Consider the following 18,283-nt stretch of genomic DNA (forward strand, 5'->3'; position numbering starts at 1 on the left):
AGACTACAGCGTATACAAAGCAAAACGTGTACACTCATTATGTAAATAGGTTATAGGCAAATAAAGCTCATAGGAACAACGCTTTACCAGGCTTCTTTTCTGCATATGATCCAGCTACCCAAAAGTCATTGCTATGCTGAGTATTTTACATTAAGATTCATGGGAAGGACAATCTTTCCTTAGCTCCTTAGACCTACCTTCCTTGCATCCCCACCTACTAATTAGGAGCACAGGCAACTTATGGCATATACAAATAGATCAAAAAGCCCAGGGTAGTTATAAAGGATTCAAATATGTTAGCAAGGACTCACAGTGGAACATGGCGCTGTTCAAGACCCACTTTGGTCAGTTCCTCTTCCTCTATGTCCGACTCTCCTCCCGAGCTGCTATCGGTGACATCAGAATCAAATGCTTTTTCACTCGACTTCAGTGTTGCCATTCCACTTGCTGTAAATTTTTCCAGTTCCGTGGTGACAGAGTCACTTTTCAAAAAGGCATCAAGGTCCTCAGAGGTGCTTCCCTCACCCCCAAGCTTGCGGAGCGTGGCCTCTGCCCTGCGAGTGAGCATCAGCTGATTACGGTGCCGGAGAGAATCCAGACTGGGCAAGTGACTCAGAGTTTTTTCGAGGAAGCCACCCATCTGCTGCTGGATGTGTCGCTCTACCTGCTTTGCCTGAACAACTTGCAAGCGCTTCTGAATGCGCCGAGCACGACTCTCAATATCACTCTGTCTTCGCAACAAAGCCCGCATCCTCGCATCTGCATCTAGTGTACTGGAAAGGCTTGCCTGCAAGGGCGATTTCAGGTCCTCTGCCTTGCCCCCCATATCACTGCCACCAGGGTGTGGCAGAACTCTGTCACCGCCTGCACCATGAGGCCCCCGTTGAGTAGAATTCAGAGACAACTTATTTGAAGTGGGTACACTGTTGCTGAAGGCAGTTCTCTGTTCCACATCAAGGCTTCTACGTGAAAGAGTGCAATTGGTGTACCCTACCTTCAAGTCCCTGGAAGAGGAACAACTTGCAGAGTTACCATCTGTGTTCTGTAATGCAGCAGAAGAGGTGGGTGTGCGCTTTCCACCATTGAGAGAGCCCGCCACCTCAAGATCACAGCCAGAGCTTTTTGATGGTTTTTTAGCAAGGCCATTAACTGGGGCCTGAGGCAAAGTGGGCTGACTCATTGTATTGAGATTTTCCAGCGAGAACTCCAGAGCTGAATGTCTGCCCAAAAGTTCAGCTCTGATTTCACTAGATTTCAAAAAGGAGTGGGATAGGAGCGAGTGAGATTTCAAGACTGTCTGCTTGCTGAAGACCCCTTGTAGAGTTATAGGCTCCTTAGAAGGAACAGAAGTCACATCCGAACATAGGTACGATGCCACCAGTGGCTGCAGCTTTCCCAAATCGTCCTTTCGGTTGTTTCGAAAGTCTAGGCTGGGCTCCTCTCCCACAATGGATTTTCTCTTAGTTGTATTGGCTGCAATAAGGATGTTATTGGCGTTACCGTTGTTCTCTGCACTGCCAGGCGACAAGGTGGAGGATGGTGAAGCCAGTTTGAACCGGATGTGGTGAGTTTCAGTGGAGGCGTCAGTGAGAGCGGGAGCCATTGCAGCCATTCAGCATGAAGGGACAGGTCGTCCAGCCTCTCCTGGTGTCGAGGCCAGCTCCTCTGCCTCTCAATGGCTCGGCAGAGCAGAGCCTAGGAATGAGAGAGAAAGAAAAGTAGAGGTAAGTTACTAAATAACCTATGTGATTTTTTTCATACATTGAAGGTACTGAAGGTTAAGTTAGAAAACAAACACATAACAAGATTATCTAGTATTCAATACTGTTAAAACCACCCTGGAAACCATTTTTCTTTATCATCTAATTAGGGGTATAAAAACACATCAGCAATACTGCCATGGAATAAACTAGAATGATCACTTGCTCCAGAAGGAAACAGAGAATTGTGTTTTTATCTTAAGATAACCTCTCAACCAAGATTATGATTTGGTGGCTCTCATACCACAGAGGAAGACAAATTACCTATCTGAACTCTTCTAAAGAGCTTGGAAAGGAATCTTGTCCTCTTTCCCATCCCATTACCAAAAATCTACTTAATTTGCTCTCACGCCTGGACATAGCTCACAAGTCAATTGGAAAACTTCCTTCCACCTGCTCTGTGGCAAAGAACTTAAAAAACAGATTCCATTTAACACATGACAAACAAGCAGAAAAAAATAAAAGCTCATCATAGATCATACTGCTATTAAATGGGCAATATTTACTGTCAAACCATTAATATAACACAGGATGCATTCAAAAGAACGCATTTACCAAATAGCATTTCGTTCAGAAAGGCTGAACATAAGACTATCTGTGGCATGCGAGTAGAATGACATTGATACAAAGTAACTTTGATGAAGATGAGCAGCAACAAAGATGAGCAAAACCAGCAGTACAGGGCATGCTTACATTGCAGAGGAAGTGAGTTACAGATGAGTGGCGGAGAACTACATTATCGAAATCAAGATGCAATACATGATGGTTTGAGGTTCTGTTAAAATGTTTGATTGATGAATGTTAGATGGAGTGTAACTAGTTATAAAGCTGCATCAGTTATCTGGAGAGGTGATTTATAGCCTTGAATATTATTATGACTGATTTGCAGCGGACCCCATTTTTGGCAGAAAGCCATGGTTATGGGGAGGAAGTTGTTTACTAAGGGAGAATGGATAAAGTTTAGGGAGTGATGGGCTCACCAGTGACTAGGACAATGGCCTCTGTCAACTTATATATTCTACGGCTACATGGTTATGTGCGGATACTAAATGTCCATCTGAGGTGCTGTCCTCACACCCTTTCCACAAGTTATGGACAGGCAGGATGGACTCCGTCAATAAGGAAGAATGGCCCTCAACTTCTGGAGTACTACCAGTTGGATACAGTGATAAAAGAACGTACCTTCTCTTAAGGTTTTCATTACTATTCATATTTACCGGACGTCATCTTAACCTATTAAAATCCTGGCAATAGATAAACTAACCACTTGCAGCACATTTCACTTTGACATCAGCGTTAAATGCCCTTTCGCAACAATAACCTGACCAAACATTTCCTTCCGTTTCAGGCCGACATCGCCTGGACAAAATCTCACCCACTACTCCTCACAAAAAAAGTTGAACTCTTACTGATTTGATTGTATTGGTTTATGCACAGCTCAATTTAAGTGCTGCTACTTCATTTCAAAGCTTGAGTGGCAGAATGTGATCTGGCTATTAATCTTTGCCCTATTCAGCTTTCCAACTGTAGGTTTCCTGATGTGTTTTAAAGTGTTCTCCTGCTGCAGGTCCTACAGCGAGAAACCCATACTCTTTTTCAGCTTTCCCTAATGGCTGAAACATGAAATCCAAAACATTTCATTACTTGCAGAGCACTGCCTGAGCCTTGGGAAGAGCTCTCAGGGGCATTCTACGATCTCATATTGGAGTAAACCAGCTGGGACACCCTCTTCTGGGTTGCTTGGTAATAGTCTTGCACTTTCTCCATTTACAACTACTTTTTCTCAATGTAGAGTGTTTGACTTATCATCATTTGGAAGTGGTTTTTATAACCCATCCTAGACAACAGTCACTAAAATTCTGTCCAAGGCATGCTGGGTCACCACAAACCTGCATTTTCCAGACAAACCTCATCAGGTTTGAAGTTTTATATAGCAGTAACAGTAGTTCTTGACGAAAAAGTAGACATGTGGACTTATTTGACAGCACCAGGTTCCAATTCTTTTTTTCTCCCAAAGCTTCTGAAAAAGGCTGATTTTCCCGCAAGCCCCCGCCCCCCATAAACGACAATAACATTTGTGTTTACTTTTTGTCAGATGTTAGATTTATCTACTGTTATGACTTGGTGAAGATGACATTAATTAGCAAAACGTTGTTTAAGATGTGCTTTCTTTTTAGCATAGCAGTAACTTATCTGACGTGAATTCTTGCCAGTTAGTACCTCAATTACTAACCAATTATATTCTTGCTCAAATCTGGAAATTCTGCCACCATAGCCTCGAGGAGCTGCACAACCGCAACTACCTGTCAAGTTGGAGCTCCTGGCCAAGGCCCTAGTAATAGCAATCATTCGCCATTTCATGCCAGATGAATCTGAAGGGCAGTTTGCTTTCAGGGAAGAAGACTGAAGCAAGTTCTCTCTGTTGTCAGACTCATTTCCCAATGCCTTCGATCAAATCCACTGGTCTTATTATGGTCACTACAGGAGAATCTCAAGAAGTTCAACTCATTTTGGACTTATGTTGTAAGGTTTTTAACCTAAAAGTAGTTTTCACATGTGAATCAAGATACTGAACCATAATAACAATTTATAATAGCTATATTAGTTTTCCCACTATAAATAACAATTACTCAATTTGAGGAAACTACATTTTTTGATCTTTGGTTAACAAATAGTTAAATGAGCCCGGCAGGCCTAGCACAGACATTGGCAGAGCCGACCTAACACATAAGGACAATGCAATCTGCATCGCTCAGCAGAGTACAGACTTAGGCCACAGTTCTCAAACTTCAAGCATATTTTATCTTCTCATACTAGGAAATCTACCATGTACTCCCTTAAACACAGATGTAGGCAAACAGTACAGTCCCTTGATCAATCTTATCCCAATTAGGACAAGTTTTGAGTCAAAGGTTCTTTAGATTACAAATTTCCTGCAATAACAGCCCATACCATCTCCTTACAACAGAAGTACCAGAGATCAGTCTGCCATCTTACCGCCCTAAGAAGAACTCTTAGGCTACATGTAAAAGATCTAGACCACCACACAGTTATCCATGCATAAATGCAGCAGACTTAACTAGTACACTGGGCCACCCTGCCGTCAATGTGCTCGAACAACTGATATCTGCTATTAGGCAAGGGAAAGGGCAACCAAGGAAGCATGTCATACACAGGACTATACCCAGACTCTACACTTGACCCTCTCAACTACTGTCCCACACAACTGTGGTGCTCAAGACAATTAAATACTATATGGGAAAATCCCCGTTTTTGATTAGTCGGCGTATCTTCTCAAATCAAAAAAAAAAACATTTAAGAGTAAGGCTTGTGCCCAATGCAAGCAAAAGGTGGAAATAAAAAAACGGAATGTACCGGTTTGCTTTTGCATACAAAATCAAGACGGAATTTGGATTCAAACATTACATGTTTTTGTAATGCCCTTGCAAAGACTAACTCCTTTGCTGGTATTGACTGATCATTGCAAAAACAACAGTTGATGTACAGAATGCAGAACAATGTCATACATTCACCCCAGTGCAGAGATCTGGGCCTAAATCCATCGTTTTTTTGCTCACCATGCTATTCCAGTTTGAACCCAGCCATATGCAAATCAGTCTTGACCCTGTGCCCCATGGGAACAGTCCAGCCCGAACTGCCAAGCAAGGTCCTCCCTGGACTGGAAACAAGCACCCTAGGACCGGTTTCGGGCTTTCCGTTATTGACTGACCAACATATAGATTTCACCTGTAATAGTCCTTTGTAGATGGGTACAAACAGGCAACACATCAACGCAAGTTCCAGCTTACTGCTCCATGCAGAAGTTAACTGCAGCATTCTGAACTTCATATTCTGCATGCTGGAAAAATAGTTCTTAAAATTACACCCTTAAATACAAAATTTAAGTTTCCAACCTAAGTCTAGTCTTAAGAACGAACAAAATAAAGTACATTTGACAGGCATAATCAACAGTTTCCTTTTTAATCCACCAAAGGACCTGATATTAAGACAATTCTACAGTCATATTTTAAGAACCACATCGTAGATATTTACATAATGGCAGGTGGCGCACAGTAGAACCAAATAGTCTTCCTCTCTGACTCAAACACTACATACTCTAGTCACACTCTCTTTCCATTTCTGCTTTACATAACTAATAGTGCTTCAAAGCATTCCGTTATTAGTTTTAGAGGGCTAAGAGTAGACCCTAGAGATTAAGTACTGAAGAAGCGCAAACTGTCACGGTGGAAACAGCCACACATCTTTGCAACCTTGCAAGAACCTGCTTCCACTGCCTTAAAATACGTTTTTTTCAATTACTGTCTTATTGTTTTATTGTTTGGCTTTTGCTTTCTTCTCCGCTAATTGGGTGGACACATACTTTTCCAGTGTCAGTATCCATAAACCCCAACAAAAAAAAATCCATTTATACCGGTATAAACATTTGCGTTTCAAGCAGCTTAACTACAGCGGTCAGCACATGGGGTGTGGTTCTAGCGGGCTAGCACTTCTGTGAGTGATGGTTTCAAACATTTTTCCAAGAGGCTGCCAAGATTAGGAAACCTAGTCCAGTTACACTGTCTGGTACCAAAACATTATATGATCATTAACCAACGTAGCAGCATACACATGGATCAGATTTAACTCTGTCCCGTTTACATTCCACCCAAGACATTTTTGTCCTGGGATTTTATCAGGAGTACAAAATGACCCTAAATGCATCTAGAAAGTAAAACTGCAGTGCGGCATCTCACGAGAACTTAGAAGTAGCGCATCTTCAAAATAGCGTATTACTTGGACAGATTAGGGAAACTCCAAAATCGCCTAATTATCTTAAGAGACAATTCATCGGGTTCCGTCAAAAGTCGATGGTGACGTTTTGAAACACCAACTAATAATCAAGTCAAAATGTAAGGCAGCTAAAATCATCCATGCTAGCCAGGACACGCAACACTGGAGTGGTGTTTAATGAAATCTCAAATGCTGGTTAACACGAGTGCTATTGGTACCATTAAAACATCCCTACAATAGTAACGCGTTATCCCTTTATTGGAGATCTCTAAAAGCATGCTACGTTGTCTTTGCACAGCTAGTCTTCAACGCATATAAGCTTTGATGAAAAGATAAAACGCCAGTGGCTGCTTTGGCCAAGAGGCGTTTAGTGCAGACACCAGAAAGGTGCTTTTTCGTAAAGCAAGGCATGGTCTCCCTCCACAGAGGACTTGAACAAACACGTTGAACATGCGCCTCTCTCAGAGAGTCTAGGTCACCCTGTAGCTCTTCACTGGCGTTACGCAGCTCTCCACGGAGAACGCGCGATGACGGGGCAAATAATGCTTACACGCCTATTTCATGCAAGATACTCGAGCAGCAAAGAATGTTAAACTATTCTTATTTTACTTTGTTGGCCACATCTCACTAACGGCTGTCGTAAGCTGGTGAAAAGCTTTCATACCCAGTAATGGTCCCGTTTTGAAACAATTTTTGTTTAACAGGTATTGTAACATAGAAATCAAGCTGACCACACAAAAAGACCATGCTCTACAATGAGGTGATGGCAAAGCATGACAGCGGATATTTCTAATACGGATTTGCCAACTTTAACATCCAAGATATGGCAACATCACAGCTTGCAACGTTCTGCAAGGGAAAAAAGGTCAGACGGCTTGAAAGTATAAGAAATCACGGCGCACTTATCGGATGCAGCAGGTTTACTAAAAATAAGTTATTTGAATGTTAACATTTGAACAAAGATGAGCTACTCTCCTTTGTCGGCCTTTCGTTTAATGACTTCGGTCTACTTTCATTCCCTAAAGGCTTTCATGAACCAATCTAGGATTAAATCTACCCTCCAACAGCTTGTGAGATGCGGTGTGTGCAGTAACAGTAAACAGCCTTTTGTCCCAAGAAGCAAAACCATAAAAAAGGACTGCGAGTCATATCTATGATGACGAGACAGGAGACCAAAAAGGTCAAAAAGGCCTACACTGTACGAAGTAATCACACGAGTTCAACGATTTAGTAAAGGCTACCACCACCTGCAACTACCTTCCAAACAGGAGTTTAACAAGGAAAAGTTCAGCGTGAATTAATGTTAACAAAATAGGAAGAAAAAGCCAACTCATGGGCCACTAACATAATATACAAATAACTGCTTGCATGCAATTATATCATACGTAAAAAGCATTGGCAAAGCCAATACGTTGAGCTTTTGAAAGGTACTAGTCGACTTTTGTTTCGTCAATAATTTTTGCTAAAAATCACTAGAAAAAAATTCCACCTCCATCGCAATGCTGCAAGGGCGTACCTGCATGAGCACACATGAATTGTAATGCATTAGACATTTCGGCCCCAACACGACAGTTCAGTGATCGCCATGCATATGTATACATACATCATGACTCAGTGGCCATTTTGGCTTTTTTTGGAAGTAGCACACATAAGAGCAATTAAACAGATACATTCTCATAGACTGCTGAATGCATAAGGAAAAAAAACAGTTAACTGAAAGTAAGCAAGTTATTGAATCACATGGTTGTTCGGTAAGCTGAGTTTAAAGGGGAGAGAAACAGAAGAGGAAGGAAAGCCTTCCAATAAGAAACAGGTATATGACACTGACAAGTTAACCAAACAAAAACAAGCCAGGGGGTGACACAAAGTTTACTGCAAGTATTGGCATTGTGCTCTCCATGCCACTGGAGTCAAGCTAGCTTGGCTGAGGAGATGGTACCCCAAAACTGATCCAAGGATGCTGGTTTCCAGTTCCATAGGGAACAGGGTCAAGACGGATTTGCATATGGCTAGTTCTAAACTGGAATGACATGGGGAGCAAAAAAAATGTATTTAGGCCCAGATCTCTGCACTGGGGTGAATGTATGACAATATCCAGAATTGTCCATCAATTGACCTTTCACAACAGTTATTTCAACAACCGTCAACTAAAGCAGATACCTTCAAATGGGCCAGGCCACTGAAAACGGAGTCTGAAGAAAACATGTTGAGGTGATGGGGGCGTTGGAGCACCTTTAAAACATGCCTCCACTGCACAGTCAATGTGAACATTTAACTCGAACTAATAACTCCAAATATTTAAGCATGTGTCAATGAATATCAAGGTAGTAGTACTTCCAGTATAGTATGTATGCATCTTGGGGCTAGTCGTTACACTTCCCCTAACTATAACTATCAGATTACAGTGCTAAGCTTTTATTACCAAATGATTTGAAGCATGTTTTATGTAACTACACAAAGGTTTTTACTTACTGATCATAATATAAACACTACACTTGTGACAATATGCTCAAGGCGCACACCTCCTCCATTACCGCCCTGCTGGCCCAGTTTCACACCTTCAAATGTGAAGTCTAACAACTCACTATGGGTGTGATGAAAGTTAAAGCTCCTTAGAAGTTCTGGTTTCATACACTAACTGTTATGTCCCAGGTTCAGAAACTGATGCTCTAAGACAGATTTCTGTACATTTGACTGAACCATTAAATAGCTCACAGACTACTGAATACTACAGCTTCCTTTGTAATACATCAAGTGTTTGAAGTAGCCTGACAGCAGTCATTAGGTAAAATCCTTAAACTACCCTTACCTTGCTCGTTTGGCATTCTATTAAACCAAGGGTTTGGCTAGTCACTTTGGAGCATAAACATCTCTAATACAGTCATCCAATCATTATGGGCTAGTATGCAAGTACAAGCTCAGAACCCTACACATACATTGGATCATGAAAACAATTTACTGAAATGTTAGAGACATTTACTGACATTGTACAAGGAGATAACAGTAGCTACATAGTCACTTGTGAAAAGGGAACTACCAGTTGAGAGGATGTAGCCTTATGGCTAGAGCAGTCGACCTCTAAGCTGAGGAACCGGTAAGTCTCGGCAACAACGCTCAACATCCTGCGATTCTGGGCAAATAACTTCATCTCCCAGTGCCTACTAAATATGAATGTGTCGTTGTGTAACGAAACTGGTGCTCATGTAAAGCGTTCCGATACCCGATGTCTCTTGTCTAGTTTGCGCTATATAAAACTTTTTTTTTTTAAAGGCCTGTAAATAGAGATGCTCATTTCACAAAACTTCTAAAGAGAGCTGGGATGAAAAGTCTGGATGCCACAGATAAGTTTCAACAAAGGTTGGTTCAAACTAGCTTAATTAGGCTGAAAATGGCTAAAATGGAGATTAATATGTGTAGCCACTATGTGGCATCATTTCATGCTGCCTGCAGAGCTCATCAGGTTATAAAAACATCTCTATCATTATCACATCAAGCCAAGAAAAATGTAATTCACTTCTAAAAATGCAACGCCCCCTGATCAATAACCATCCTCTCAAATCAGAAACAAAGCCTCAATGGGGTGGAAAACTGCTACTTCTAGTTGTGTCAACTTTCTGCTGCTAGATGGCATAACAATTTAAGTTATTAGAAGTTCTGAACAAACCCAAAGTGAAGACCCTAATTATTTGACATAACAAAATTGAAGTAAAGGGTGGGGGCGCTGCTTCAACTCTTTTCGTCAAAAGTACTACTGCCCAGAAAACATACACTCGTCAAAACAGGCTATCAAACTAAGACTAATGAAAACAAAAGGCTGCCTTATTATGAGATAGTGCGGGTGTTTCCTTCGCTAGCAGAGTAGATGCCACTACTTGGGTCTAAAGAGGGCATAAACGCTTCTCCATCAATGAATAACTATCTTGATGAGGATCGACACCTTGTTATGGGAAGGAAGAAAAATATGATTCTTAAGTCATGTTTACACTAATCCACAGGCTTTATAGTCCGTAAGAAAAGCCTGGTTAACGCGAACCTAGGCAGCCACAAAGATTTTACGGAAATACTCTGAAACGTATGGTCATTCTGCCTTGATAGGCGCTCCACCCAATTTATAGCCAGAGGGCGTAATAGGTTTTCAAAAGCTGTCAGAATGCTCACCTTCGAAAAAAACATTTCAATTTGATCACAGCAACTTAACAGGACATGGCCTATCTTAGGGTTCCAGCTCTGGTTGTTACAAACAATACTGACATTGGAGCTTGTAACACCATCTGTGAATAAGCATTATTTGTATCTGCTCTCCCCCCCCATTCTAGTGCAGAATATCAGCCAATGAAAGATTGTTTGAGGTTAATGTGAGCACTCTTAAAAGAGGCGATAGCACAAGGCAATAAACCGAAACAGGGTATAGCCTGGATCCTTGATAACAGACACAAAAATACAAAAACAAGCAGTGGCAAATCCACTAGGTGTGGCCTTGGCTGCCAACGTTTTCTCTCTGCCAACTGCATGTATTGCCATTTTTTCCTAACTGCTAGGCCTCACTAATACAAAAAAATGCCTAAACGCAAAAAAAGTTTTTGGGGCTTAAAAATGCATGCATTGCCTTGGTAGCCCCTGGCATGGAAGAAAACACCTTTGTGTGTAGGTGTGCTCCTTGAGGAAAAGCAAAATACAGTTACTCACAATTTAGTTAGCCAGGGCAGAAGTGGGCTGACCCACTGTCCTAAACTCAATATTGTAGTGGGTGGAAGAAAATGTGAATAACGCAACAATGGATAAAAAAGGCATGCTGAATGCTACTAAAAGCATGCTACAGCTATAACTTTCGTACAATCAATAGGTCCTGGTTAACACCAGGCTTCATGAATGAATAAGCATGTTCTTTTCTAGTCAGACCTTTCCTAGGTCTTGCCTAAAGACAGATTTTAGCTGTTGATAAAGAACTACTGTGAACATGGCAAAAATTAGTGGGCTTTAGGTTTCAGTCCAATACTTATCCCGGATTGGCTTTCTTGTCAAACTCACTGGCTTGTTTCTTATTTGCTGGCTTTCATTCCTCTTCTTGTGTAAGTCTTTACTCTGGAGCATAGATCTTCTGCCATGCCGGCGATTGCATGACTTGAATGCTTTCACTGCTTACATGCACAGAGCTATATTTTTCCTTGTCATATAAACACTTAATGGAAGCACACGTTTCGAAGCACTCTCGTTTGCCACGCCCTCCTCAAATCTGTTATTTTTGCGTTGCTTCCCCCAACCCAGAGCGTCCTTTGCACCCACCCTCCTACTTTAGTTTATTTTTCTAAGCATTCGAACCAGTTCCCATATTGTTCTGCCACGTAGCAGAAATGACTGGTGTCCATGGGCCATGTGCAGAATATCTCCAACACACCTGCTAAAGGGATTCTCTTAAGAAAAATCTGATCAGATGCCAAAACTCGGCATCCCTAAATCAGCTTGTCAACCAAGTTGCTATATTTTATCAGTTTGGTGGGACGTTTCTCCACCTAGAGATTCCAATAGAAAGTTTGTCATGTAGGTCGAACCATAAGTCCAAGGAGGAGTTTTCTGCTATGTTAAGCAGAGTCCTTAATCACCAGCCTTCTGGGAGAAGTGGAATATTTAGGCTGTAAATAGGAAAAATTGGATGTTCATCAGAGCAAAGACAAATTTGGCACAAGGTCAAGCGCTAAAAAGGAAGGCCTTTCAAATGAAACTTTTCTAATGCATTTCTTCCAAACGAACTGAAGCGAAGGAAACTTTACTGGAATCGTGGGTTTTGCAAAACTGCAGCAAACGCAGTGTAATGAAAGTATGTTTTACAAAAATTACAATGTTGACTAAGCTAAAAACAAAATGAATAATTTAAAGTTTTGGCTCAAGATAAAATAAATGTAACAAAAAAATTACGGGTAAAACTCGTTAGCTAACATCAGGCAGACTACTGCTTTAGCTGAAAGGCAATCAACACAGGATGAAACTAATGGACTTCCAGATGAAGGACAATTATATTGTTCACACCAAGCTCTGCCCAAGCGATGAATACAACTGCCTACCATCTCCCCAGAATCGGCCACTAAACTAAATATACAGTTTAATTAAATACAAATGTTGGCATGATTACATACATTCATTTGTGGCATACTGAATTTCTTTCACATGGGTGTGAGATCCGTTTCATACATTACGGGCCACTGATCTGGATTGTGTGCCATTCACGTATGTATGGTGTAAGCAGTTTGTGGGCCAAGTAGTGCCAGTGACAGGGATGGCGGGAGTGGGGTTGACTAAGTTGCTTTGGAAGCCTTTTTTTTCCCCAAAGTGTCTTAATGGAACTGCGCCCTTTTTAATAATTATGTTTTTGTACCCTCAAGCGCACATCCTTTTGCAGAAAATGTATGTCGTTGGAAAATCATGTAAACTTAAATCTGGGATTCCCTGCCTCAATATAATTGTCCAATACCTTAGTTTTTAACTTTTGTATCAACGACTCTTTTTTTATGTTATTCACCACAAAGTGTTTCCTAACTATAATGATTTTAAATAATTAAAGTTTTGTCACAGGGTTGACCGTTATACACAGCTAGGTATTCTACATGAAACAATATCATGTGTGAATACTATTCAGACATTCAAAATATTTTTCGCAGAGTAATGGCAGGACTTCTATATCAAAGGAAGATAAGAAATGAGAGAAAAGTTGCAGCAAACTATGCATTAAATCCAGATTTTAGTTGAGAGTCCTTTCAAACTGTATTTGGTGCAGTGACACCCAAGGATCAAGGACACTAAAAGTGATGCAGTGCAACTCGAAAAAGGTGAAACGATTAAAATAGATCCATTTTTGACAATAATACCTCACTGTATGCTTAGATAAGCTTGGTTATAAAAATAATGTTCTCATTAAACTAATCCATAATAAGATTAGGCAAAAGGGGTATAGATATGGTAAAAAAGACTTTTCAGTCCTGAACTTTAATTCAATAGAGTCTTATTCAGTTCAGAATACGTTTTAGGAGGAAAAATAATTGTTACAACCCTGTTGTGTATAGGGGATGGGTAGGGAAGTGGAAGGCATTCTCGGTCAAAACTGAAGAATAAATGAATAAGCCACCGATTGCAGTGCTCTCCACTTATTTGTCGACCGAGGTACAAAAAACATGCATGCCTGTCTGTGCTTCAAACCAATGCTACTCTAACAGCAAGGCCCCAAGTAAGTAAATCAAAAGAGTTAAAAATGTGGGTCGATGAAGCACTGACTAACAGAATTACTTTCCTTTGATTTCTGAACAGCAAGAGTACTGAGGAAGTTCTGCGGATATAGCCCTTTATAAACCAGCAGCGTTGTCAACAAAGTAGAAAAAAGAAAAGTACACAATTCCAACCAACTTGTTAGTCAGACTTCAGTCAGAAAGAGTGAGGCTAGAAATTAACAGACTGCAAATCACAGCGACTCCGCTCAAAATACTGGAGTAGAAATATGTAGTGATCGCGTATTCAACCATGGGTTGAATGATGGAGAGGATACAAGGTTGTGATGGATAGTGATAGATCAAAATAGAGGCAAATATCAAGCACAGGTCCTCGTACAATAGTGCAGATAGTTCTGCTGAACATTTGGTGTTCCTTTTAGAATGTGAGCTGCCATTATGTTCGCCTATATTGTTCAATTAGGACATGCAGTGGGCGTTTCACACAGAAAGATGTGTAAGCAGGAATTCGAAGATAAGGGGAACTTTTGTGTTACAGTAGCATGGTGCAGTAGATTAAGGAAAACAAATGTACTTCAATATTAGGCAACTTTCTGGATATGGCTGCTGGGGAAAAATCGGTCCATTAAGAAAATGATATTAAACTCCCAGCCAAAATGTCAATTATGTCACAGTTTGTGTGTGTATCGCCCAATCTGCGGTTTACCTGCAGCACAGAGTACTACTACATTAAGTGGTGTGACAAGCCGAAGTAAAAGAACTCCAGTTTCATTCTATCCATTTCACATGAAGACAATTAAGGCTGATATACAAACCACATGATTTAGTTAAGCACAGCGGAAGTTGCCATCAACAACAGACGCAGATGATCGACAGGCTTATTACACAAATATGTCTCCATATTACGGTGTCAATCCCACCGAAAAGCCTTGTACTTAGTACCTGGGGGAAGCACACACCATACTATGGCTGGCTTCGGACAAATGTTATTTGCCAGCAATCTGCCAAGGTTATCAATGTGACAGCACTCTTCATAAGAGCAGGCTGGCTACACGTGCCCTGGTTTATTTACCATTAACATCATGGCCGTTTTCAAAACTATAATTCAACATAAAATCAGAAATGTCACTCGAGACCTTGCCACACATTTGGCCAGTCTGCACTTATTTCGCTCGAGCCATAGTGTTAGGCTTGTTTACTAGCCAAGAAAATGCTCTTACGTATAACTCATAAGTGCTAGCTGTTGCCTCATTTATGTATTTCCCAAACTTTAGTAAGAAAAAAATACTACCTGTACCTTTGACAAGTCAGTTACTGAAACCTAGAAACAATCCCGACAATAGCAGGAAATGAAGAAAAACGCCCTGGCCATTTGATGTTAAAAGGCTGATTGGTTAACGAAAATGACCAAGCAAAACCCACCCGTCCTTTTCAGAGAACTACCTTCGACCTCGTCTTATTTTTAGCTGCGAAAACCGCACATTACGTTGCACACAGCATCACATGACATGATGCAACTGCTAGAATGAATACCGCCTCTTGAAATCAGAAGCACGCCAAGGGGGGAAACAGTAGTGAAAGGACACGTGCTCGGTGTGTAAAATGTATTTAGGACTCGATGCGTATATATAAAAAAAATCACAACATCCGTGCTTAATTCTCAGTTGTTTACATAGTGAAGTTGCGCTTCAATACTACACATTTTCCGTTACTCGGAAATTTTAGAATATGTAAAAATATAAGCCAACTTGCCATTCCCACTTCCCCGCCACCACGTATGTTATGAAAACTGACACTGGTATAAAACTATGTTCTACAAATGTATCGTTTATACCTAGCTCTGAGAACACCCCAAGCCAGTGTTTAGGGCAGGCTGTGGTAGAAACCAGACAGTAGTTGTGGCAAAAGAATGGATGGAGGCAAGAAGGTGAACTAGAAGGCGGAGGTGCGGAATGGTTGGTGAAAGATTCTTAAACAAGGAAGTCAGTGTATAGAAGGGACAGATATAGAAAAGAATGGAAAGGCATGGGTGGCAAGGGTAAGACTCTCAAACAGCTGGCTGCGGTTATGGTGTGTTTAAATGAAGAACGGCCACATAGGATGCGACAGATGAGAGAATCTCCAGCAGCACGCTAAGTGCAGAACAGCGGTAATGGTCGAGAGGGATGTCCACACAGACGCTGCGCAGAAAAGCGAATACCATACAGCAAGAAGAGGGGAAGACCATTGACGAAGAGTCTGCGGAAAAGCCGTGCAGTATCCAGAGGCGACATGAAATACTCAGACCAGACTAAACGAGCATTCAGAGATATTGAATTCAGGACTCGTGTTTTAAGAGATGCAAGCATAATCGCTCTCGATTTTGTGCGTTTTCAGGGTCGGCTAAAGCCCAGGAACCACTGTCCCGAATATGTTCACATTTCAAAAGGACGGTCGTACAATGAATGAATATAGTTACTAATGTCTCACATATTTTCGTGTGATTAAACCAAAAACAACACAAGAGGATGGAGACAACCTCATTGCGAAAGCGTGGCTTCAAAAACATGGAAAATTGACGCTACACCCACACACAAACATAAAAACCTTTTAGTGTGCAGGCGAGCAGTTTGATGCGACGAGAGACACATGGGATAAGCATGCTCGCCTTGATCTACCTGCTGCAGAAAAAGGGAGAAGGGAGCAGAAAACACAGGAACCAACATACTGTCGATTTCCGAGATGAAACCGCATGCATAAAATCCCCGCACCCCCAAACATAACTACAAGTTTCGTACACCCAGTATGAAATCTCCAGGATTTGAGGAAAGCAGCCTGTAGCAGATATTTGCTGCCGCCTCTATAAGAACAGGATGTGTATCAGAGCACGTGAGGGAGCTTCGAGCAATGTCAAAATACCACTGTCACCCCGCCCCACACCCCGTAAAACAGACTGTACCAGAATGTGTCAGCTGGCAAGGAACCTCTTAAAGCCGTGTCAAAAAAAACATACAACCACCCGCCCCTTTATAGCCAATCGTTTACATTATACAGTAAGTGTCTCCAAAAGAGTCCACAGCACCGGCTCAGAAACTAAAAGGAAACATGCATAGTGCTCGCTACCAGCCGACGCCCCCCCCCCCCTCGCGCAAAAAAAAACAGCAGGGTTAACGAGACTGGAGGTATAAACATTCCACCCGTTGTGTGTGCGCGCGCGGGTGGGGGGGGGGGGGGAAGGGTGCACGAGAGCACACCCTCCCTTCACCCAGGTGCGGAGAATAAAGTGAACAAAGAGAAGACACTTACCGCGTAGAAAGACCAACAGGGACGCCAGCAGTCCGGACCAGGGGAGGGGGATCTAAGAGGGATTGGGGTTATACAGGATACAGGGCAATGAGGAGCGTGAAGTGGGTGAGACAGAAAGGGGGCGAGTGGGCCTTGAGGGACAGGAGAAGAGAGCGGGCGGGGGCAGATGAGCGAAGAATGCAGCGGGGGTGACAAGGGAGACAGTGCAGCGAGGTAGAGAAGGGAAGCAAGGGAGGAAAGAAGCAGTGGGCAAGAAGGGGGGGAAGGGTGCGGTGGGTGAGAAACTACAGGGGTGGAGTGAAGGGTGGCAGGAGAGTAAGGCAGCGGGGAACGTAGAAAGGGCTGTAGTGGAAATTAGAAGGGGTGGGGCGGAAGGCTCGGCGGGGTGCGTCCGGTCTTCGGGACTGCTCGAAGCTAGCCCTCTGGATGCCCCGGCACCCCGCCCGCCGGTCCCCCGGTGCCGCCTTCTGAGCTGCGGGGCGCTGTCCGGCGGGAGGTGGTGGGGCGGCGGGAGCCCATGAGCCTCAGCCCCGGGCGGGGGCCGGGCACAGCGGTCTGGGGCCGCTCATGCGCGGGTTGTTAGTTCGCGGTGGTGCGGGTATGTTCCCGTGTTCTGTAAGCCGCTCCGGGCCGTACGGAGCAGCGCGCGCTGCGAAAATGGCGGCGGCGGCAGCGGCTCCTTCTCTGTCCTCAGCCTCAGTGTGCCGAGCAGCTCCCGCCCTCCGATGAGCGCTGGGGAGGAGGCGCAATGCGCTGGAGGGCAGACAGGGGGAGCCCGAGAGCTCAGAAGAACGGCGACCGCAGTGCCTACGACTAGTGGGAGGGGAAGCCAGCGTGTAAACGGCCTTGGTTAGGGGAGAAGGCGTAGTGCCTCCAACAGACGCTAGAGGATACTTTGCAGTGCTGCGGCCACGGAACGTTGCTCCAGGTAGATGTGAGGGAGGCTCCAGTAGGGGGTGCCATTGCGCAAACTCGTCTTGCATCACGCAGACAGCGCGCATGCGGGGTGTCGGAAACACGGTCCGTGGGAAACAGTTTTGAGTGTTCGTGCTTTCGTCTGCCTGACTATAGTGCGCATGCCCCGCGGTCCTGTGTGCGTCAGCATCATCGAACGTGTTCATCCGCCATGTTGGGGACACCTACCAAAGAGAGTAAAGTGCAACAAGGCTAATAGCGTACCATAGAGCCGCGTGTCCTGTATAGCCCGCCTTAGGAGGGGCGCGGCCATGTTAA

General features: G+C 43.0%; 1 protein-coding gene across 1 annotated transcript; it reads right to left on the reverse strand.

Annotated features, from left to right (window-relative positions):
* Window positions 1-307: 307 nt before the first annotated feature.
* On the reverse strand, window positions 308-17,316 carry LOC147664057 (KAT8 regulatory NSL complex subunit 1-like). Its single transcript, XM_086950016.1, has 2 exons — window positions 17,051-17,316; window positions 308-1,695 (listed from the first exon to the last, which is right to left on the reverse strand). The coding sequence occupies exon 2, from the start codon at window positions 1,610-1,612 to the stop codon at window positions 308-310; it is 1,305 nt and encodes a 434-aa protein (XP_086806142.1). The 5' UTR covers window positions 1,613-1,695; window positions 17,051-17,316.
* Between the last annotated feature and the right edge of the window lie 967 nt (window positions 17,317-18,283).

This window comes from Lissotriton vulgaris, unplaced genomic scaffold (assembly GCF_964263255.1).
Source record: "Lissotriton vulgaris unplaced genomic scaffold, aLisVul1.2 SCAFFOLD_403, whole genome shotgun sequence".
Classification (NCBI taxonomy): Eukaryota; Metazoa; Chordata; class Amphibia; order Caudata; family Salamandridae; genus Lissotriton; species Lissotriton vulgaris.